Source organism: Chiloscyllium plagiosum, chromosome 1 (genome assembly GCF_004010195.1).
Source record: "Chiloscyllium plagiosum isolate BGI_BamShark_2017 chromosome 1, ASM401019v2, whole genome shotgun sequence".
In the NCBI taxonomy this organism is placed as follows: Eukaryota; Metazoa; Chordata; class Chondrichthyes; order Orectolobiformes; family Hemiscylliidae; genus Chiloscyllium; species Chiloscyllium plagiosum.
The window spans coordinates 120750892-120775525 of record NC_057710.1 but is presented as its reverse complement, the minus strand read 5'-3'; the positions used below and the strand labels follow the sequence as shown (position 1 = coordinate 120775525).

General features: G+C 43.6%; 1 protein-coding gene across 2 annotated transcripts in view; it reads left to right on the top strand.

The window, feature by feature from the left end:
* Positions 1-12588: 12588 nt before the first annotated feature.
* Positions 12589-24634, top strand: part of zgc:158260 (uncharacterized protein LOC571389 homolog) — a 35365-nt gene continuing 23319 nt past the window's right edge. The window contains exons 1-4 of one of the 2 annotated variants that reach the window (XM_043695526.1): positions 12589-13321; positions 13764-14142; positions 19912-20048; positions 21822-21981. In XM_043695526.1, the coding sequence (XP_043551461.1) occupies positions 13236-13321; positions 13764-14142; positions 19912-20048; positions 21822-21981 (762 nt within the window). In that variant the 5' untranslated portion in view covers positions 12589-13235. Of the gene's footprint in view, positions 13322-13342; positions 13568-13763; positions 14143-19911; positions 20049-21821; positions 21982-24634 lie in introns of those variants that run through there. The other variant, XM_043695535.1, reaches the window with a different exon arrangement.

Below are 24634 nucleotides of genomic sequence, written 5' to 3'. Positions count from 1 at the left end.
CTGCAACCGCAGATTGCGGTGGTTCACAAAAAAAATGGCTGTCTCTTGGGATCCCCAGTGGAGGGCTCTCTACGCAGGAGTCCTCCCCCTTTCTCTCGGGGATCTGGGGTGGAGGGTGCTGCACGCAGCAGTCCCCTGCAACCGCAGATTGCGGTGGTTCACGGACTCCCAGCCCAACTGCTTGTTCTGTGGCGCCGTGGAGTCCGTGGACCACGTGTATATTGGGTGTGGGCGTTTGCACTCACTTTTTGATTTTCTGAAAAACCTCCTCCTCTGCTTTTGGTTGCACTTCAGTCCCACGCTCCTGATCTTTGGGCACCCAGTACGGAGGAGGGAGGGCAGGTCTGAAGACCTCCCTCGTGGGTCTGCTCCTGGGCCTGGCCAAACTGGCCATCAACAGGTCCAGGCAGCGGGCCGTGGAGGGGGTCGTTAGGGCCGACTGCCTGCCCCTCTTCCGCGGTTACGTTAGGGCCCGGGTGTCCTTGGAGAAGGAGCATGTGGTGTCCACCAACACCCTGGAGTTGTTCAGGGAGAGGTGGGCGTCACAGGGAGTGGAGTGGATTATTTCCCCCTCCAACCCTATTTTGATTTAGTCCCTACCCTCCCCTTCACTGTTTTGATCACACAACACTGCCCTTTGATGTGAAGGGCAGTGTTTGTCACTGGCCACTCGGGTGTTTTCCTATCTTCCTGGTGGTGGAATTTGAATAAAGATTCGTGCACTTTGTGTCTTTCACTGTCTCACACCTGCACACACACACCATGGGTGCCGGGGAAAAAATAAGCACGACTGCACTTCGGTGAAAAAAAAACAGAGAATCTTGATTTAGTCCCTCCCCTCCCCTTCACTGTTTTGATCACAAAAAAAAGAAAAAAAAAATGGCTGTCTCTTCATGGGATACATGGAACATTTCACATCTTATTCTGGCCTCTTGCCACAATTCTTTCTCCGATTTATCAATGATATCATCGGTACTCCTTGTCTCTTTTGTCTCAAATTGGAAAAGTTCACTGATTTTGCTTCTAATTCCAACCCACTTTCACTTGGCCTATCTCTGACTTCTCCCTCCACTTGCTCGACGTTTCTGTTTCCATTTCTGGGGATAGACTGGCCAAATATCCACTATAAACCCACTGGCTCCCACAGCTACCTGAACTATACATCCGAGCACCCTGCTTCCTGGAAAGCCTCCATTCCATTCTCCCAGTTCCTCCCTCTCTTTTGCATATGTTCCAATGAGTCGAGAGTGTGGTGCTGGAAAAGCACAGCAGGTCAAGCAGCATCCAAGGGGCAGGCAAATCAACATTTCGGGCAATATGGTTTTTGCCTGAAACGTCGATTTTCCTGCTCCTCAGATGCTGCCTGACTTGCTGTGCTTTTCTAGCACCACACTCTCAACTCTAATCTTCAGCATCTGCAGTCCTCACTTTTGCCTATGTTCCAATGAGGCCAATTTTAAGAAGGGAGCCTCCGAAATGTCCTTGTTCCTCAACCTGAGGATTCTCCAGCTCTGTTGTCAACAGGGCTCTCAACCAGGTCAGACCCATCTCCTGCCCTCACCCCCCTCTCTCTTCCCACATCAGTGCAAGGGCTCCCCTGTCCTTACCTACCATTGCACTAACATCCACATCCAGAAGATCATCAGCCACCAGTTGTACCATTTCCAGCAAGATGCCATCAGCAGAGACATATTCCCTTCCCCTCCCTTGTCCACCTTCCGCAGGGACCATTCCCTCTGGGATACCTTGGTCCACTCTTCACTCCCAACACCACACCTACCTACCCAATATTCCCCCCAACACAGCCTCATGGCACCTTCCCCTGCAACCGCCAAAGATGGAACACCTGCCCATTTACTTCCTCAGTATCCAAGGGCCCAAACACACCTTCCAGGTGAAGCAGCACTTTACATGCACTTCACACAATCTAGTCTCCTGCATTCACTATTCACAATGTGGTCTCCTCTACATTGGGGAAATGAGGAGACTGGGTGACCGCTTCGCAGAACATCTACGTTCTTCCCGCAGAAATGACCCTGAGCTTCCAGTTGCCTGCCACTTTAACACACCACACCTGTTCCCTGGCCAGCAGCTCTGTCCCAGGCTTGCTGCAGTGCTCCAGTGAAGCTCAGCGCAAGTTGGAAGAACACCACCTCATTTTCTGCTTGAGGACTCTGCAGCCCTCTGACCTCAATATTAATTTCAATAACTTTCAGGCCTAAACTCTCCCATGTCACAGCTTCCTACCCCACATACCAGGCCTTGTTTCCTGCCATTACACACTACCTATTATTAGCCACTAACAGTTTCTATTAATAACTATACACCCTCCTCGCCAGATCATTATCAACTCCCTTGTCTGTCCAACTGTTTTCTCTGTTTGGGCTCTATCCCCACCTATCGATTACTCCTCACAACCACCCCCCCCGCCATATCATCTGCGTATAAGCTGACATTTTCCGAGCTACCATCAGATCTGAGGATCACTATACCCGAAAAATTCACTTTGATTTCTGTTCACAGATGCTGCCAGACCTGTTGAGCTTTTCCAGCAACTTCTCTTTTTGTTTCTGATTCACAGCATCTGCAGTTCTTTCAATTTTTACTCTCTGTTTCAATATTTACTTGAGAAGAAATCAAATCAGATTTGTCTCGCCATTGCAAATCCAGGAGGATTGTCCTGGAGATTCCAGGAATTAAAAATTAATTTCCTGGACTTGATTGTGAGCAGCCCAAAATATGTTATTTATAGGGATGTTTGGAAACGTTTTATCATTGTCCTTGAGTAGCTTCATTTAGTGCTTGATTATACAGATTTTGGGAATTGGATATGGGATTGTTTGTTGAGGAGAGAAATGTTTTGACGAAAGCTAGGCCAACAGATTAGATACGTTAAATTTGTTCATTCTCCAATCCAGCAGGAGTGGAGCAAGACTTGGAGGAGTAAGATTTGGAAGTTGAGGAATCCCAGCATCTGGGCTCATCAAGACAACTGAATAGAGGGTGCTGCATCCTGGACAACATATCCAACACATATGGGAATTGAGCCATGGTCTTGGACCTTTCTGAGAGTCAATGACAGAAGGGGTTGCCCTTCAGATGGATTACCGCGATTTCTTGCAATAGAACTTGTTGCCTGTGAGACCAGTTGAGGTGAATATGCCCTACCAATGGTCCTCAAAGTCATGTCTACTTTGAATTTTGCTCTTCTGGGTACTTTCAGTTAGCTACAGTTAGCTTCAGTTAGCTTATCAATCACTTCTGCCAGTTTGCAGTTCACAGCTGTAGTAGGTAGATAACCAATGTCCTCTGTGCCAAATGAAGTGGATCATGATCTCCAATAGAAAAGATACGTTGTTCTGGAACCTGTGTGATACTGGTGTCCATTGAGCACCATAATAAAAGCTCATTCCAGCAATAGTTTTAAGTCTGTGGACTGTCAAGATCAGAAGTATGCTTCAACACCAAGTCCCCCAGGTCATATGTCATACGTCAACATGATCAGCAGAATATTGTTCCACTTTGCCTTGAAGAAGGATGGTAAGGACAAGCCAGGGAACTTATAGACTGGTGAGCCTGACATTGGTAGTGGGCAAGTTGTTGGAGGGAATCCAGAGGAACAGGAAGTACATGTATTTGGAAACGCAAGGACTGATTAGGGATAGTCAATGTGGCTTTGTTTGTGGGAAATCATGTCTAACAAACTTGATTGAGTTTTTTGAAGAAGTAACAAAGAGGATTGATAAGGGAGAGTGGTAGATGTGATCTATATGGATTTCAGTAAGGCGTTCAACAAGGTTCCCCATGGGAGACTGATTAACAAGGTTAGGTCTCATGGAATACAGGGAGAATTAGCCATTTGGATAAAGAACTGGCTCAAAGGTAGAAGACAGAGGGTGGGGTGGAGGGTTGTTTTTCAGACTGGAGGCCTGTGACCAGTGGAGTGCCACAAGGTGCTGGGCCCTCTACTTTTTGTCTTTTACATAAATGATTTGGATGCGAGCATAAGAGGTACAGTTAGTAAGTTTGCAGATGACACCAAAATTGGAGGTGTAGTGGACAGCGAAGAAGGTTACGTCTGATTACAACGGGATCTTGATCAGATGGGCCAATGGGCTGAGAGGAGGTAGATGGAGTTTAATTTAGATAAATGTGAGGTGCTGCATTTTGGGAAAGCAAATCTTAGCAGGACTTATACACTGCTATATACAATGGTAAGGTCCTGGGGAGAGTTGCTGAATCAAGAGACCTTGAAGTGCAGGTTCATAGCTCCTTGAAAGCGGAGTCGCAGGTAGATAGGATAATGAAGAAGGCGTTTGGTATGCTTTCTTTTATTGGTCAGAGTATTGAATATAGGAGTCAGGAGGTTATGTTGCGGCTGAACAGGACATTGGTTAGACCACTGTTGGAATATTGTGTGCAATTCTGATCTCCTTCCTGTTGGAAAGATGTTGTGAAACTTGAAAGGGTTCAGAAAAGATTTACAAGGATGTTGCCAGGGTTGGAGGATTTGAGCTATAGGGAGAGGTTGAACAGGCTGGGGCTGTTTTCCCTGGTGCGTCGGAGGCTGAGGGGTGACCTTACAGAGGTTCATAAAATCATGAGGGACATGGATAGGATAAATAGACAAGGTCTTATCCCTGGGGTGGGGGAATCCAGAACTAGAGGGCATAGGTTTAGGGTGAGAGGGGAAAGATACAAAAGAGACCGAAGGGGCAACGTTTTCACGCAGAGGGTGGTACGTGTATGGAATGAGCTGCCAGAGGAAGTGGTGGAGGCTGGTACAATTGCAACGTATAAAAGGCATTTGGATGGGTATATGAATAGGAAGGGTTTGGAGGAATATGAGCCGGCTGCTGGCAGGTGGAACAAGATTGGGTTTGGATATCTAGTCAGCATGGACAAGTTGGACCAAAGGGTCTGTTTCCATGCTGTACATCTCTATGACTCTATAAGAGGAACCACCATCAAATGATGAAAACCTATGAGAAAGAGGAAGTCACTGAGCGAAAAAGGCACTCTGCACAATTAGCATATTGTTGCAACAGATGTAAAAGGCCACACATTTAGCAGTGAGTCCCATGTGATTCTTATATCCCTGCCCTGAGAATGTAGGCAGAGCCCACCTGCATATCAATTCTTGTCAAATGCTTCATTTTGCATCGAAAATTTAAAACATGCTATGCTTCCTATAAATAAGACATTCCGACAATGTCATTCCTGATGAAGGGCTCATGCCCTAAGCATCGACTCTCCTGCTCCTCGGATGCTGCCTGACCGGCTGTGCTTTTCCAGCGCCACACTTCTCGATTCTGACAATTTTGACTCAGAAGTAACTCTGAAACTCTGTTGAAGGCCAAGGTGGTTGAATATGATCGAGTTGGATCATTTAATGTCAAAAATAATGAATGCCTTTTATTTCTCTCATCCAGATGTAGTGTTTCTCTTTAGAGAATGATTCCTAACTCCTGTGAGGTTCTCTTTAGTGAGCTGAGCAAAGTTGGCATAAGCTGGGATCGTCTTGGTGTTCCTGAGTGCTCAAGCCCATTTGGATCCGATTTCAGGTTACTGCAACTCAGTTGCTGCAAGTGTGGTCTGTCCTAGCTGGCGTGTTGGCACTGTGGCAGGTATTAGTTGTTCAGGTATGCTGACATTTTGTTCCCATTTCACTACTGCCTCCCTTCAGATTTGGGTCTCTTCCACTGGTCTGTCTAAATGAAGACAGCAAAAGATGCCGCGATCAAGGATATCTCAGAGAGGGTGCAGAATGTTCTCAAAGGGGAGAGGGACTAGCAGGAGGTCATTGTAAACATTCGAACTAACAACATAGGAAGGGAAAAGGATAAGATTCTGAAGGGAGAATATAGAAAGTCAGGCAGGAATTTAAAAAGGAGATCCTCAAGGGCAGTAATATCTGGATTACTCCCGGTGCTAAGAGCTGGTAAAGGTAGGAATAGGAGGACAGAGCAGCTGAATGCATAGCTGAGGAGCTGGTGTGTCGGAGATGAGTTCACATTTCTGGATCATTGGAATCTCTTCTGGGGTAGAAGTGACATGTACAAGAAGGACGGATTACACCTGAAAAGGAAGGGTACTAATATACCGGCAGGGAGATTTTCAAGAGCTGTCTAGGAGGATTTTAACTAGCAATGTGGTGGGGGTGGGGGGGATGTTGATGTGGGGTGGGACCCAGGGAAATAGTGAGGAAAGAAGTCAATCTGAGACTGATACAGTTAGGAAAGAGAGCGAGTCAAACAGTCAGGGTAGGCAGGGACAAAGCAGAGAACAAGGTAGGACTGATAAGTTAAACTGCATTTATTTCAATGTAAGAGGTCTTACAGGGAAGGCAGATGAACTCAGGGCATGGTTAGGAACATGGGACTGGGATATCATAGCATTTACAGAAACGTGGCTCAGGGATGGACAGGACTGGCAGCTTAATGTTCCAGGATACAAATTCTACAGGAAGGATAGAAAGGGAGGCAAGAGAGGAGGGGGAGTGGCATTTTTGATAAGGGATAGCGTTACAGTTGTATTTAGGGAGGATATTTCTGGGAATAAGTCCAGGGAAGTTATTTGGGTGAAACTGAGAAATAAGAAAGGGATGATCACTTTATTGGGATTGTATTATAGGCACCCTAATAGTAAGTGGGAAATTGAGAAACAAATTTGTAAGGAGATCTCAGCCATCTGTAAGAATAATAGGGTGGTTATGGTAGGGGATTTTAACTTTCCAAACATAGATTGGGACTGCCATTGTGTTAAGGGTTTAGATAGAGAGGAATTTATTAAGAGTATACAAGAAAATTTTCTGATTCAGTATGTGGATGTACCTACTAGAGAAGGTGCAAAACATGACCTACTCTTGGGAAATAAGGCAGGGCAGGTGACTGAGGCATCAGTGGGGGAGCACTTTGGGGCCTGTGACCATAATTCTATTACTTTTAAAATCGTGATGGAAAAGGATAGACCAGATCTAAAAGTTGAAGTTCTAAATTGGAGAAAGGCTAATTTTGACGGTATTAGGCAAAAATTTTCGAAAGCTGATTGGGGACAGATGTTTGCAAGTCAAGGGATGGCTGGAAAATGGGAAGCCTTCAAAAATGAGATAACAAGAATCCAGAGAAAGTATATTCCTGTTAGGGTGAAAGGGAAGGCTGGTAGGTATAGGGAACACTGGTTTTCGAGAGAAATTGAGGTTTTGATTAAGAAAAAGAAGGAAGCATATGTCAAATATAGACAAGAGAGATCGAGTGAATCCTTAGAAGAGTACAAAGGCAGTAGGAGTATACTTAGGAGGGAAATCAGGAGGGCAAAAAGGGGACATGAGATAGCTTTGGCAAATAGGGTTAAGGAGAATCCAAAGGGTTTTTAATAAATATATTAAGAACAAAAGGAAAACTAGGGAGAGAATAGGGCCCATCAAAGATCAGCAAGGCAGTCTATGTATGGAGCTGCAGGAGGTGGGGTAAGATACTATGGAAAAGAACATGGAAGATATACAATGTGGGGAAATAGATGGTGACATCTTGAAAAATGTCCATATTACACATAAGGAGGTGTTAGATGTCTTGAAATGCATAAAGGTGGATAAATCCCCAGGACCTGATCAGGTGTACCCTGGAACTCTGTGGGAAGCTAGAGAAGAGATTGCTGGGCCTCTTGCTGAGATATTTGTGGCATCGATAGTTACAGGTGGGACACCAGAAGACTGAAGGTTGGCTAATGTGGTGCCACTATTTAAAAAAGATGGTAAGAAAAAGCCAGGGAACTATAGATCAGTGTGCCTGACCTCAGTAGTGGTCAGAAAGTGAGGACTGCAGATGCTGGAGATCAGAGCTGAAACTGTGTTGCTGGAAAAGCGCAGCAGGTCAGGTAGCATCCAAGGAGCAGGAGAATTGACGTTTCGGGCATGAGTTCCTGAAAAAGGGCTCATGCCCGAAACGTCGATTCTCCTGCTCCTTGGATGCTGCCTGACCTGCTGCATTTTTCCAGTAACACATTTTCAGCTTAGTAGTGGTCAGGTTGTTGGAGGGAATCCTGAGGGACAGGATTTATATATACTTGGAAAGACAAGGACTGATTAGGAATAGTCAGCATGGTTTTGTGTGTGGGAAATCATGTCTCACAAATTTGTTTGAGTTTTCTGAAGAAGTAACATAGAGGATTGATGAGGGCAGCGTGGTAGACGTGATCTGTATGGACTTCAACAAGGCGTTCGACAAGGTTCCCCATGGGAGACTGGTTAGCAAGGTTAGCTCTCATGGAATACAGGGAGAGCTAGCCATTTGGATACAGAACTGGCTCGAAGGTAAATGACAGAGGATGGTGGTGGAGGGTTGCTTTTCTGATGGGAGGCCTGTGTCCATTTGTGCGCCACAAGGATCAGTGCTGGGTCCACTACATTTCGTAATTTATATAAATGATTTGGATGTGAACATAGGAGGTATAATTATTAAGTTTGCAGATGACACCAAAATTGAAGGTGTAATGGACAACGAAGAAGCCAGAACATAATGGGATCTTGATCAGATGGGCCAACGGGCTGTAAAGTGGCAGATGGAGTTTAATTCAGATAAATGCGAGGTGCTGCATTTTGGGAAAGCAAATCTTAGCAGGACTTATACACTTAATAGTAAGGTCCTGGAGAGTGTTGCTGAACAAAGAGACCTTGGAGTACAGGTTCATAGCTCCTTGAAAGTGGAGTCACAGGTAGATAGGATAGTGAAGAAGGCATTTGGCCTGGCTTTCTTTATCGGTCAGTATTGAGTACAGGAGTTGGGAGATCATGTGTCGCCTGTACAGGACTTTGGTTAAGCCACTGTTAGAATATCGCATGCAATTCTGGTCTCCTTCCTATCAGAAAAATGTTGTGAAACTTGAAAGGGTTCAGAAAAGATTTGCCAGTGTTGGAGGATTTGAACCGTAGGGAGAGGCTGAACAAGCTGGGGCTGTTTTCCCTGGAGCGTCGGAGAGCTGAGGTTTACAAAATTATGAGAGGCGTGGATAGGGTAAATAGACAAGGTCTTTTCCCTGGGATGGGGGAGTCCAGAACTAGAGGGCATAGGTTTAGGGTGAAAGGGAAAAGATACAAAAGGCACCCGAGGGACAACTGTTTCACTCAGAGGGAGGTTGCGTGTGTGGTATGAGCTGCCAGAGGAAGTGGTGGAGGCTGGTACAATTACAACATTTAAAAGGCATCTGGATGGGTATATGAATAGAAAAGGTTTGGAGCGATATGGGCCGGGTGCTGGGAAGTGGGACTAGAATAGTTTGGGATATCTGTTCAGCATGGACGAGTTGGACCGAAGGGTCTGTTTCCGTGCTGTACATCTCTATGACTCTATGACTGAGCCCAGAGAATGTATTATCCATTTGATTTACCAATCACTCAGTTATGTATCCTGAACTCTGGATGGCAGCTATTTTAAGCTTAAACCAAAGCTGTAGATCATGTGAGCATGACATCCCATAGACTGAGGGCCTAGTTTCCGCTTATCTGAAGCTAATCACACTATTCAGAGTGGAGTGCAGAGTATGAGATAACACCACAGACGAGATAAGGATTCCTTACTTCAACCATTATTGTGTAACTTCTAAGTATAACTCCTCGTACCCCATCCAGTTGTTTGTGTGAAGTCAACATTTATCAGGCCCTTAAGTACTTTATCTCTCTCATCTCAGCAGAAGGAGTACTCCCTCATCACTTTGTCACCAGAAAGATCAGGGATTAGCTCCTCACTCAGTGATTCCAATCAGCCTCTGGCAACATTCCCTGAGAGCTGTGACAGAGTGTGACAGTGTGATCTCTCCTGGGTTGCCCTTGCCAGCAGTCATTACTGTTGTCCACTGCATTTTGCTTGGTGCTGATTCATCCAGTTCATTATTTCTCCCATACAGAGTTTGAACTGGTGCTTGGGACGGGTGGAGATCCTTCTCAGAAGGAGTTTTGATCTCTTACAGGATCTTTTAAGAAAGAATGAGGAAAGAAGGGTTGGAATGGGAGTGGGAAAGTGAACATTAGCAGGTGTCAGGGTTTAGATCAGAGTGGTGCTGGAAAAGCAGCATCCGAGGAGCAGGAAAATCGATATAGATGGGAAGGCTGATTGACAGGTAGGACAGGTCATGACAACTGTGCTGAGCTAGAAGGTTGGAACTGAGGTAAGGTGGGGGGAGGGGAAATGAGGAAACGGGTGAAGTCCACATTGATGCCCTGGGGCTGAAGTGTTCCGAGGCGGAAGATGAGGCGTTCTTCCTCCAGACGTCGGGTGGTGAGGGAGCAGCAGTGGAGGAGGCCCAGGACCTGCATATCCTCAGCAGAGTGGGAGGGGGAGTTGAAATGTTGGGCCACGGGGCGGTGGGGTTGATTGGTGCGGCTGTCCCAGGGATGTTCCCTGAAGCCCTCTGCGAGGAGGCGTCCAGTCTCCCCATTGTAGAGGAGACTGCATTGGGAGCAACAGATACAATAAGTGACATTGGTGGATGTGCAGGTGAAACTTTGATGGATGTGGAAGGCTCCTTTGGGGCCTTGGATGGAGGTGAGGGGGGAGGTTTGCGTGCAGGTTTTACAATTCCTGCGGTGGCAGGGGAAGGTGCCAGGACGGAGGGGTGGTTTGTTGGGGGGTGTGGATCTGACCAGGCAGTCACGGAGGGAACGGTCTTTGCTTTGCCAGTTATGGTCATGAGTTCCTCATTCTAACTACTTTCTGATAAAGAAGCTACGTGTTGAACTTATGTGTGACAATGATTTATGGACCCTGGCCTTGGCTTTCCCTGCAAAGTTAAGCTTTTTTCAACAGCTACCCTGTCAGACCCCTTCACAATCTTAAGGTCACCCTTTAAATAGTTCTAGAGAAACAAGCTTAACCTGTTAATTTTTTTTGCAGATTAATATAACCTGACATTTATATTATTATATCTTTTGCAACTTCTTCAGTGTCTCTGTAATGTTTTTTGTTACACAGAGACAGAACTGATCATAATATACCAAATGAGTTCACTACTTTTTAAAGCTTTCCCTTTTGAAGTGAAAAGCTGTGCCTTATTTTTTGCACCTCATTATTTGTCCATTTAAATTACCATTTGTCAATATTTATTGATGGTGCACTTAAGTTGACAATGATACTCCCATTCTGAAAGTGTATTTTTCTTCAGTCCTTCTCCTTGTTAAAAATACTCCTCAAGTTGACATCATTCATTGTTTTTTCTAATTTCTGAATTTAAATTGTTTATGTAAATGGTGAACTACAGTGAAACCAGCACTGACCCTTGTGAAACACCTTTTCCTGCCTTTCACCAGTATGAGTGACAAAGAGAATTAATGAAGATAGTGTAGTTGATATTGGGTATATAGCCTTAAACAAGGGGTTGGTTTAGTTGTTTCACATGTTGTTCTTAATAATACCAACAATTCAATTTTCAATCTAGTTGAAGTGGACTTGGGACTTGCCTCTTTGTCTTTTGTCTGAGAGCAGAAGGCAAATCCCCAGTGACTAAAATGGTCAAGAAAGTGGCTCAGAACGAAGCATCAGCAGATAAGAATCTGTGGTCCTGCTCTCAGGCAAAGCACGCATGGAATGGAAATCTTAAACAACTAACCGGTGTCTATGACAGTACTTGTTTTTTTTCGTTTGCATCTTTTATAACAAAATGAGAATAGATCACCTTTTGTGTATCATGATAACAGATCAGAACCCTGCAGTACATTTGGACATATAAAACGTTTAATTACAATATGCGATTTTTAAGGTAGACTGATGCAGTTAAGAAGTAATCTGTGGATGTAAATTCCCTCACTATCTGATAGAGTCCTGTGTTGGCCCAAGGAATGTCACAGCTGTACGGTGTCAGGGAAACTTCAAACAGAAAGATTAAAAACGAAGAGCTAACAAGAGGCTGATCACCTAAACCTCTCTCAGCAGGAGGTCATATCTGTAGATTGTGTATTACTCCTCTAGGGATAAAGAAAAGGGTTGAAAACAAACTGCAACACTGGTCTCAGTGTTTGGTGGCCTAACGTCCTAGATATGGAGTAGTGAACTGCGGAAGGCCAAGCTTTAAGAATAGCCACTAAACACTCCTCCACTGAAGGTAAATCAAGGGTAAGTATTCTCTCACTCTGAATGCAGCCAGTCAGATGCTGTCAAAAGGAACTGGAGAAGGGAATTACAATCAACTTGCAAAGTGAGGAATGTTAAGATCCACTGTTCAATTTCCCGTGTCAACATTATCAGTGACATCCATGTTTGCCCATCGGCTATTAATGAATGATTCAGAAACCAATCTTTTTTTTTAACTTGTATCCATTTTTGACTCATTTCACAATTCTAACCTGTGTGTATGTGTGCAGTGTTAATATTTTTTTTGCACATGAGTAAATAGTGAACTCACTCTTCTGTTTCGTCAAGAAAGCCTGATTAATTCAGCTCCTTTTGAGACATAACTTTATTTGGTTTGAGAGAAAGGTAGTCACAAGGGAAGGGTTCCTTTTTTTCAAAATAATCTTGCTGTGTCCATCCAAGGAGCTGTTTGCCTGAAGAAGGAAGCCAGTTGATTTCTCCCTGCTTGGGAGCTTAAGTTGGGGTAACCCATCTAGAATGGAAGACTTTAATTACACTGAGAGACTAGATATGTGCAGTTATTCTCCACAGAGCAAAAAAGATGAGGGAAAATATGAGTCAGGTGTTCAAGCTATGGAGTTCTGACTGGGTTAAATAGTTTCCACCAGGCAGTGAAATGTTCAAACTCTGGCATTCTGACTGGGTTTAGTGGTTTCCAGTTGCACATCTATTTAGGGCAAATTAATCTGGGGAGATAAGAAAACGTTTTTTTTGCATGAAATTGCTGGAATAGAATGCATTGCCTGAAGTGATGGAAGAATTAGAGTCGATAGTAATTTTCAAATTGCACTTAAAATATGATTGCAAAAGGAGAGTAGTGCTTGGCTATCAAGAGCATTAGAATGGGGGGTGTGATTGAGTAAACACTTTCAAAGACCCAGAGCGTCCTCTTGTGTTGTCTGACGGTGTGATACTTGTCAGTTTCCTGACATAGAACTGGCCTTCCGATGTTTACTGCTGCTACAAATGGGTCTCCTAGCAACTATATTGTTTACAATCGATGTCAGGATGGGAGTGAAGTCAGGCTCGGCCAGTGCGAACGCTGCTTTCGTAATGTGTCCGCAGTGAACAGGGTCATTCGGGAAAAGCAGCACAACCCCCCCTGCCCCCCCTGCGATGGCCCACAAGTACGACACGCTTCTTGCTGGGAAATCTGAGTTCAGCAAAACACGCTCGGACAAGCCGCCACTTCCCCAACCCTGGTAAGCGGGTTCTCTCCAGCTGACGTTCCTTCCCGCGGTGTGCTGAGGCAGCAGTGGTCAACTTGTTTTTTGACATAACAAGCATAATGCAAACCTAGCCAACAGGGATTCAGTTCCTGCGCATTTGAAGAAGGGAGGTGAAATGGTGCTGTACCATTTACAATCTGGGAGCTGGCTTTTGGTTGCACTTCCCCGCGTTAATTGGCAAGCAGCATCTTTACCGTTTGGACGGAGCTGTTAGACAGGGTGAGGAAAATGATGATTTTGCAGACAAGGGAATTTTCCCAGAGTGTAGCCGCTGCTGGAGGGGACATAGTATTGGTTGTGGAGTAAAGTCTATCCTGTAAATTCAGGGCTGTGTTTTTTTTTGAGGAAGAGACACAGTATAGTGAGGCACAACACCAGGTAATGAATAACACTGAAAACTTACTTCACATTGTAGGTACAAGGAGAGGTTAAAGACTAAGTATCTCAAAAAGAATCCTACCGTGTTGTCTGATGCTTTGAACGGACATCGATGGCGTTTCTTGAAAAGTGGACTGGATGATTTCCGCGATGGCTATCCACCTCAGACACAGGAAGACTTAGCCATGATATACAGTGTGAAGGGTGCTGGGCCTCGTCCCTTTCTCGTGAACGTCACCGAAACTTTCAAACCTGCTCAGCGTGTGTCAAACAGGCTGACTAAATCACAGATATGTTTTTCCAAGTCTCTGCCATTACAACAGACTAGGAGGGAGCAACTGGAAGAGATTGAATATGGCTTGAGTCAGCATCCATTAGCTCTTTATCCACACCTGGAGGAAGGAATACCTCCAAAGGTAGGAAATAACTCAGACAAAAAGCTGACAATCTTATTTTAATATTTAAATGACTTGCTTTTTGGGTTTCTCCTATTTTGTTTGAGTGGGAAAGGCTTAATGTCTTCCACGTTTGACTTCTGGTTCAAATAGTAGTCAGGGTTCATCAAAGTTCAGTTTGAACTTTTAATAAGTAAGACTCTGTCTATTCTGACTGGTTTAAAATTGAATCCTAGTATAAGTGGAGCAGGACCTTGGTGGGGAATTTCCATGTGTTTTTTTTTAATGTCTGTTAGGCTACTTTTGACTGGAAGGGTAGAATTAAAATCTTCAGCTCTGATCTCCAACATCTGCAGACCTCACTTTCTCCTCCTAGAATTAAAATCACCCCATAAAATTATTTAAAAATTGCGCAGAGCAAATCACATTCATCTGATACAAATAAAAGTCATACTTTTCTATTCGGATCAACTCATGGATTTATCTACTTATTCTCTGTACTACTCAGAACCCTACCATTAATTGCAAAAGTCCTACCCATGTTTGTTTTGCCAAAATGCAGTATCTTGTATTTATCAAAATTCATCTCCATCTGCCACTCAGCCCATTGACCAAATTGATCAACACCCCTTTGTAATCTTAGATAACTGTCTTCACTGTCCACTATATCATAAATCTGCAAACTTATTAATCATGCCTTCTAAATTCTTATCCATATCAGTGATCCTTGTGGAACACCGCTGGCCACAGGCCTCCAGTCCAAAAAAAAAACAGCTTTCTCCCCAAAGGCCACCCTCTGTTTCCTACTGTCAAGCCAACTTGCATCCAATTGGCAAGCACACCCTGATTCCCATGTGATCTGACTCTACTAATTAGTCTAGCAAACAGAACATTGTCAAAGGCTTTACTAAAGTCGATGTAAACAATGAATACTGTTCCACCCACATCAGTCTTTTGGTCAAAAAACTCAACCAAGTTTGGGGCGGCACGGTGGCACAGTGGCACAGTGGTTAGCACTGCTGCCTCACAGCGCCGGAGACCCGGGTTCAATTCCCGCCTCAGGCCTCAGCATGTGTGGAGTTTGCACGTTCTCCTCCAGGTGCTCCAGTTTTGGGTGGGTTGCGCTTCGGCGGGCCGGTGTGGATTTGTTGGGCCGAAGGGCCTGTTTCCACACTGTAATCTAATCTAATCTAATCAAATACAGTTTCCCATGCTAAAAAAAAATGCTGACTATCACTAATCAATCCTTGCCTCTCCAAATGCATATAAATCTTATGTCTCAGAATCCCCTCCAACAACTTATCCATCACTGATGTCAGACTAACCAGACCACAGTTCCCAGGCTTCTCCTTCCAGCCTTTCTTAAATAAAGGCACAACATTAGCCAGCCTCTGGTCCTCTGGCACCTCAGCCATGGCTGCAGATGATACAAATATATCTGCTAGAGATTTCTTCCCCAGCTTCCCACAACATCCTGGGTTACATTTGATCAGGTCATGGCGATTTATCCACCTTTATGTTTTTTAAACCCTCCAGCACCTCCTCTTCTGTAATGTGAACGGTTTTCAAGATATCTTAGCCTCCAATTCTTTCCCCACAGTAAAAATTGATCTGAAATATATACATTTATTATCTCTTCGATGGTTCCACACATAGACGTCCTCATTGAACTTCAAGAGGCCCTAATCTCTCCTTAGTTGCTCTTTTGCTCTTAATACCCTTTTAGAATCTCTTTGGATTATCCTTAACCTTATCTGCTGAGGCTATCTCATATCCCCTTTTTGCCATCCTGATTTCCCTCTTAAGAATGGCCCTACATCCCTTATACTCTTAAAGAGATTCACTCGATTCCAATTGCCTATACCTGATATATGACTCCTTCTTACTCTTGACCAGAGCCTCAATATCTTTATTCAGCCATTGTCCCTGACTCTTACCAGCCTTACCTTTCACTCTAACAGGAACATAATGTCTCTGAACTCTCATTAGCTCAACTTTGAAAGTCTCCCACTTTTCAGTCATCCTTTACCTGTGTAACATCTATTCCAATCAACTCTTGAAAGTTTTTGTCCCATACTGTCAAAATTTGCCTTACTCTAATTAAGAACTTTAACTTTTATAACAGGCCTATCCTTTTCCATAACTATTTAAAAACTAATAGAATTATGATCACTGGTCCCAATGTGCTCTCCTATTAACACTTAAATTTTAGTTGTGTCAAGTTTTGTTCTCCTCTCGTAGGTACATCTACGGGGATTTATATAGAAACTTTTCTTGAACACTTTTAACAAGACTTCACCATCCAAGCCCTTAACACTATGGCAATCCCAGTCTATGTTTGGAAAGTTAAAATCCCCTCTATTGCAACCCTATTATTCTTACATATATCTGAGATTTCTTTACATATTTGCTCCTCAATTTCCATCTGATTTTTGGGGGGCCCACAGTACCATCCCCTTCTTATTTCTAAGTTCCACCCATTTCGGTTCATTGGACAATCCCTCAGAAATATCCTCTCTGAGTACAGCAATAATGTTTATCCTGATCAAAAATACCCCCCGCCCCTGCATCTTACCTCCATTTCTTTCCTTCCTATAGCATTTAAACCCTGGAACATTGAGCTGCCAGTTCTGTCCCTCTCTCAGCCATGTTTCTGTCATAGTTTTAATGTCCGAGTCCCATGTTCCCATACGTGCACTGAGTTCATCTGCCTCACCTGTAAGACCCCTTGTATTGAAATAAATGCAGTTTAATTCTTCAGAGTTACCTCTTTCTCTGACTTGCTCTTGCCTGCCTTTTCAATTAACTTGCTCTTTTTTAAATTCAAAATTTAACTCTTTCTATTCTCACCACAACTTTGGATTCCTTCCATACCCTCTCCGTAGTTTAAAGGCTCCCAAATAGCTCCCAAATCTCCCGCCAGGACGTTGGTTCCCTCCAGTCCAGCTGAAATCTGTCCCCTTTAAACAGGTCTTTTCTGCCAGAGAAAAGATCCCAATAATCCAAAACTCTGAATACCTGCCTGATGCATCATTTCCTCAGCCATTGATTTATCTGCCCTATCTTCTTATTTCTACTCTCACAAACACGCTGTGGCGCTGTGAATAATCCAGAGATTACTACCTTTTAAGGTCCTGCTTTTTAGCTAACTTCCTATACTCACACTGCAAAGCCTCAACCCTATCTCCAACCATGTCATTCTCACCAATGTGTACAGCAACTTTCAGCTTATCAATCTTCTCTTTGACAATATGCTTACAATCACTTTGATATGTCCTTGACCCCAGCACCATGGTGGCAATATACCATCCAGAATTCTCGTTCACAGCCCCTGACAGGAAAGTCTCTGCGAACAATTAATCTTTTGAACTTTTGATAAACCCTGCTTAACAGAAGATTCATCCTGGTCCCCAAGATCTGGCTGCCACTTCAGTTTTCCTTTGAGTGATCCCCTTCAACAGTACACAAAAGGGTAGAGGAATAACCACAGGAGAATCTTGATCTACCTTCCTACCTGACAGTCACCCATCTCTCTGACTGAACTCTCTTTAGACCACCTCTTTAGAACTATTAACCATCACACTTTGTATCTCCTGTTGATCTTGCTTCATGTAACTCCTGTGCAGTGTAACATTCCTCACTCTGTCTAAGAACCTTATATCCTGTATGTCCTTTTTTACTATGATCTGCCTGTATTGCTAGCAGACAAAGCTTTTCAGTGTACGTGGGTACATGTGATGACAATAAATCAAATCAAATCCTGTACGCTCCTCAGGGATTCTAACTGCCTCTCCAGCTGATCCAAACAGTCTGATAGGTGACAGATCCAATCACACCTCTTGCAGACATAGTCTCTCAGGAGAGTCAACTGTTCCCTAATCTCCCAGTCCAACAGGAGGAGCATACCACTCCATTGACTGCCAGTGGTATGCTCCTATGTTTGAGTGGGAGATTAGGGAACAGTTGACTGTCCTGAGAGACTATGTCTGCAGGAGGTGTGTTTGGATCCATCCCATGTCAGACTGTTTGGATTGGCTGGAGACTGTGCCTTAAAACATTTGCTCATGTACATTAGCCTAAAAAGACTCACACTTCTCTCGAATCCAGTGTTTGCACACTGATTACCCTACTGTCACGTTGTGCTGGGAGAACTCAAAACCTTTACATCATAGAAAGAAACTCTAAACACAACCATTTTTTAAAAAAAGAACTACCCTTCCTTTACCCACAGTTTTTAATTTTAAGCACGCAAAAGAGAAAATTAAAATCATATAATGCAGCATTTAGCTTAATCTCCCAGAAACTGAAAACAGCTTCCTCCTCAAATCGTTTATCAGTCAACTCTCAAATCTCCGGCTCTGAGTAAAAGGTCTGTGGATCCCACCAACCCTTAGACTCAGCCTTACAAAAATAACGGATCCAGGAACCTGCTCCCCATCACTATTTAGACCACTAATATCCAACTCTCGACAAACAGGTTGAAAAGGTCGATCTCCCAGTCCAAGGAGTGGCACAGTGGTTAGCACTGCTGCCTCACAGCGCCAGGGACCCGTATTCGATTCCCACCTCAGGCAACTGTCTGTGTGGAGTTTGCACATTCTCCTCGTGTCTCATGGGTTTCCTCCCACAGTCCAAAAATGTGCAGGTTAGGTGAATTGGTCATGCTAAATTGTCCGTAGTGTTAGGTGTAGGGGAGTGGGTCTGGATGGGTTGCTCTTTGGATGCGTCGGTTTGGACTTGTTGGGCCGAAGGGCCTGTTTCCACACTGTAAGTAATCTAATGTAATCTTATGAGTTTTGTGCAAATAAAAAACAGAATCTCTTTCTGGAGCCGTTGTCACCTTTACAAACATGTGGACAGGCCCCTCCCACAAACTCCATCTTTCCAATCTCTCCCTCTTCACTTTAGTCCTCTTTTAAACTATTAAAGCTCCAATTATAATTTTAAATATCCCGACACGGGCAGCATGGTGGCTCAGTGGTTAGCACTGCTGCCTCACAGCACCAGGGTCCCAGCTTCGATGCCAACCTTGGGCAACTGTCTGTGTGGAGTTTGCACATTCTCCCTATGTCTGCATGGGTTTCCTCCGGGTGCTCCGATTTACTCCCACAGTCCAAAGATGTGCAGGTCAGGTGGATTGGCCATGCTAAATTTCCCGTAGTGTTAGGTGCATCATTCAGAGGGAAATAGGACTGGGCGAGTTACTCGTTGGAGGGTAGATGTGGACTTGTTGGGCCGAAGGGCCTGTTTCCACACTGTAGGAAATCTAATCAAATGTGACATTTTCTGCTTCTGTGCTAGAAATCTAGAGACCTTGAATTCAGGAGCAGCTGCAATATCCACATTACTCTGCTTCCACCATTTTTTTAATGTTTGGAATATGTAAGAAGTTGCCCTTCTCACAGAGTGTCTGCCCTCTCACTGGGACGCTAATATAGTCCCACATTTCAACACGTTAACAGACTAATTGAGTATTGACACTCTTTGGCTTCTGTAGATAAATTCTAAATGTGTAAGAGAGAACCACCAACAGGTATCCAGGACTTCAGTTTAGAGATTCATTCAAAAGGTGCATCAGCGCCAATAGAGTACTTACTTGGTACTGCTCTGGAATCTCAGCTTTGGCTAAACACAAATACTGATGTCAAGTTTGAACCTACAGCTTTCCGATCCAAGACAGCATTATCACCTGAGCCAATCTTCTGTCCATTGATTACCTATGAATAGCCACAAAAAATTTATAGTTGTACACTTGTCCCCAAAAGAATAACAAACATATTTTCAATCCAGCTCTTTGAGGTAATTGTAGGTCTCCTGGATCCAGAGATGCTATTGACTGAGGATCTTTGTGTAGAAGTACCTGAGGAAATGAAGCAGACAGTTATAAAACCAAAAAAGAAGACTCAACACAAAAAATGTTTAGAAAAGTAAGTAGTGCTGTTCTGTACTTAATGTGCATTTCAATTAAGAACATTTTTCACTCGAAAGACTGAATTAAAACTAAGTGTTCAGCTTATTCGATACATGAAACCTGTCCTCTCTACAGATGCTAACTAATCCAATTTGCAATTCAAACTTTTTTTCAAAGTCTTAATGAAGCATCTGCCTGCTCCAATTTCATCGTCTATTTGATGTTCTTTTCAATTATCATATATCTCCTTCTCTTTCTGGGCCCCTTGCAGTACAGTAAGGTACTGTACAAAGAAGGCTGCAAAAATCACTTTCTTCTTCTCTAGCAACATGGCTGAAATTTGGGAGTTTTGGGGATTTTCTCAATCATTCGTCACAGCTTCGGTGAAAGATTTCTGGGAAATGCAAAAAAAAAGCAGTGTGGCTCTCTCACAACATCTTGTACAATACTGCACAATACTAATGAAAGAAAACAGAGGTTCGAAATGCTACAAAACTGAAATTCCTGGGTTGGGGGAGAGCAGGGGTTGGTTGAATGGGTGGGCCAAAATGTGGGATGGACTCTACCTCAATATTGGGGAAGTCCAGAACTAGGGGTGACAGTCTAAGGAATAAGCCATTCAGGTCTGAGATGAAGAAGAGTTTCTTCCCTCAGAGTTGTGAACCTGTGGAATTCTCTCCCACAGGAAACTGTTGGGGCCAGTTCATTAGATATATTCAAGAGGGAGCTGGATGTGGCCCTTGCTGCTAAGGGGATCAAGGGGTATGGGGAGAGGGTGGGAATGGTTACTGAGATTGCACGATCATATTGAACGGTGGTGCAGGCTCGAAGGGACAAATGGCCTACTCCTGCACCTATTTTCTATGTTTCCATGTTTCTGAGCTTTCTTCTATATGTGCAGTTTTCAGTGTTTGATCCAACATCCTTGCTGTGGGCTTTACCAGAGAAGGATCAACTGGCAACACCATCCCACCAGTTCTGCCTCAAATTGCAAGATGCAGACAGATGAAAGAGGGCTATTACCTTATTATGTGCTGGTTAATTAAAGGCAATTGATTGGAAAGTGATCAATCACTCTTGAGAATGTTTCACTAACTCATTTTCTCAATATTATAGAAATCCTCAGGAATAGCGAGCCTTGAAATTTATCCTTTTTTTTGTTTTGGTCGTTGGTAGAATAGATTAATAGTTAGGTTTCTTTTTTTTAAATTTTATATTGATGTTATTATATTGCAAAGTGGAATACACTAGTTTGTAATACTTTTGTAATTTTGTAAAAAAAAATTTAAAATCTTCTTTCTTAATAAAAATATCTATATAAAAACAATGTGAAATTCATGGCCACTGGCAATGCAGACACTCCAATCATGATGGAGTTAGTGCACATGTCCACACAATGAACTGAAGTAATTTTAAGAACCTGCTTTTTTAACTTGATTCCTGTAGTGGAATCCCTGTGCATGAGAAACCATTAGTGAAGCAGATACAATTGTACACTAGGAAGTTGGAAGGGATTAGAGCAGAGATCGACTTTTTCAATCCTGTTGTTAGTTGTATAAAAATTGATATCATAAACTCTCATGCTCATTCAGTCATCCAATTCAGGTCATTAAGTGTTCCAAAACAACGTGCTTTTGCTGAAAAAGATGCCAAAACAGGCATTCTTGTGAGCTAAATTCAGTATAAATTGTGTGCTTAAAATACTCTAATAGTGATTCAGCTTGAAAATCACACGCTACTTCTATTGATACATATAGTTTCAATAATTATTGGTGCTTGAATTGTACAGTGGTGAAGAACCAAAGCAAAGAAACCCCTATAAGTGGATTTTATTCAAAGGGAAAGAGAAAGAAGACCAGAAAACCAATCGAAAATGGGATAAAAAGAAAGGACAAGATGAAGAAATAAAACAAATAACAAAGGAATTTTGTGACTGGGTAGCTTCTCTGGTATGTGGAATAAACATATACGAGTAAGATATTTAAAGTGTTGCAATGGCATTTAAAAGATTATTGTGAATGAAGCTGTGTTTTGATTCACTCTCCTGAGTCTGCTGGCTGTTTCAAACAAAGAAATCTTCCTGGAGTGCTGCCTGCTGGCACACATTCCTGCTATTGGTGATGTCCCTTTTGTCATACGACTACCATAAATGCTTCAAAGACAAAATCTACACAAAGATTGACTGGTACACAGTGACAAGAAGAATTGTTAAAAAAAAGTCATAAAAGATAATAGCAAGCAAAAATAAACATTCACAGGTTGCTCCATGGGCTTTTCATCTAAAAAGTCCTATTCAATGTTGCATTCTTCAAATCAAAATTTGGCAATCTAGCAAGTCAGGAAGAAGAAATTATTAGTAGCAGATTATGCAGATTCAACACTCACAAGCACATTTTACATTTAAAGAATTAGGGGCTTAAAAGTATAATTTAATACTATTCATTGAAAATGTTAGTAGCCTTTTGCAACAACGGATCTCGAGAAATGCATCTGTAACAATTTGAAACTTTATTTTCCTGTCAGAACAAAATCTTTGACATTCCTTCAGTGCACTTTAGGAAAACTTGTGCCAGCTGCCAATGAAATGAAAATCAACGTTGTATGCAGATATTAAGATGCTTGGGGCAAATAATAATTCCTTGTCAGATTGGTGATGGTGTATTCTAATACTCAATCTAACTAACCACATGAACTTGACCTCCTGAAATTAGTGCAAATTCACAAACTGAGAACTCTAATGGTTCAGGCTGGAAATGACCTGTTAAAATTTGAGAGAGATTTAAAATAAAATGAAATCATTAGCAGAGTGAGTGCAGTAATAAAATACTTAGTGAGGAAGTTTTCTCTGAACGTTTTCCACACTGGCACTGTAATTTTGGTGGAAACCCAGTTACGTGTGTTGTATGAAAGGGGTTTCTGCCAAATTACCATCAAACTATGACAGCAGAGCAAGAGAAACCTCAAGGAAATTAACTGTATGATTTCTTACTGTTCCTTCAAAAAATTCCAAAATAATTAAGGATTGGCAATAACTACATTGCAACAGTGGCTACACCTCTGAAGTAAATCTTTAGCTATAACGTGCCATGAAACATTCTGAGGGTTATTCATGTTAATTTGTTTCTTTGTTCATGGGATGTATTTACTAAATTGCATCTTGCAGGTGGTCCACACTGCTGCCATTGTCAATGATTTTGCAGGGTGGGAATGTTGAAGGTGGTGGATAGTATGCCAGTCAAAAAGGCTGTTTTGTCTTGGATGGTAGGTAAAAGCAATGACTGCGGATGCTGGAAACCAGATTCTGGATTAGAGATGTTGGAAAAGCACAGCAGTTCAGGCAGCATCTGAGGAGCAGTAAAATCGACGTTTCGGGCAAAAGCCCTTCACCAGGAATAAAGGCAGAGAGCCTGAAGCATGGAGAGATAAGCTAGAGAAGGGGGGGGGTGGGGAGAAAGTAGCATAGAGTACAATGGGTGATTGGGGAGGGGATGAAGGTGATAGGTCATGGAGGAGAGGGTGGAGTGGATAGGTGGAACAGGAGCTGGGCAGGTCGGACAAGTCCGGACAGGTCAGGGGATCGAGTTTCTGGAGGTTAGAAGCTAGGATGAGGTGGGGGAAGGTGAAATGAGGAAACTGTTGAAATCCACATTGATGCCCTGGGGTTGAAGTGTTCCGAGGTGGAAGATGAGGCGTTCTTCCTCCAGGCGTCTGGTGGTGAGGGAGCGGCGGTGGAGGAGGCCCAGGACCTCCATGTCCTCGGCAGAGTGGGAGGTGGAGTTGAAATGGTGGGCCATGGGGTGGTGTGGTTGTTTGGTGCGGGTGTCTCGGAGATGTTCCCTAAAGCGCTCTGATAGGAGGCGCCCAGTCTCTCCAATGTAGAGGAGACCGCATCGGGAGCAACGGATGCAATAGATGATATTAGTGGATGTGCAGGTAAAACTTTGGTGGATGTGGAAAGCTCCTTTGGGGCCTTGGATGGAGGTGAGGGAGGAGGTGTGGGCGCTGGTTTTACAGTTCCTGCGGTGGCAGGGGAAAGTGCCAGGATGGGAGGGTGGGTCGTAGGGGGGCGTGGACCTGTCCAGGTAGTCACGGAGGGAACGGTCTTTGCGGGAGGCGGAGAGGGGTGGGGAGGGAAATATATCCCTGGTGGTGGTGTCTGTTTGGAGGTGGCGGAAATGTCGGCGGATGATTTGGTTTATGCGGAGGTTGGTAGGGTGGAAGGTGGGCACCAGGGGCGTTCTGTCCTTGTTGCGGTTGGTGGGGTTGGGTCTGAGGGCGGAGGTGCGGGATGTGGATGAGATGCATTGGAGGGCATCTTTAACCACGTGGGAAGGGAAATTGCGGTCTCTAAAGAAGGAAGCCATCTGATGTGTTCTATGGTGGAACTGGTCCTTTTGGGAACAGATACGGCGGAGGCGGAGGAATTGGGAATACGGAATTTCATTTTTGCAGGAGGTAGGGTGGGAAGAGGTGTAATCCAGGTAGCTGTGGGAGTTGGTGGGTTTGTAAAAAATGTCGGTGTCAAGTTGGTCATCATTAATGGAGATGGAGAGGTCCAGGAAGGGGAGGGAGGTGTCAGAGATGGTCCAGGTAAATTTAAGG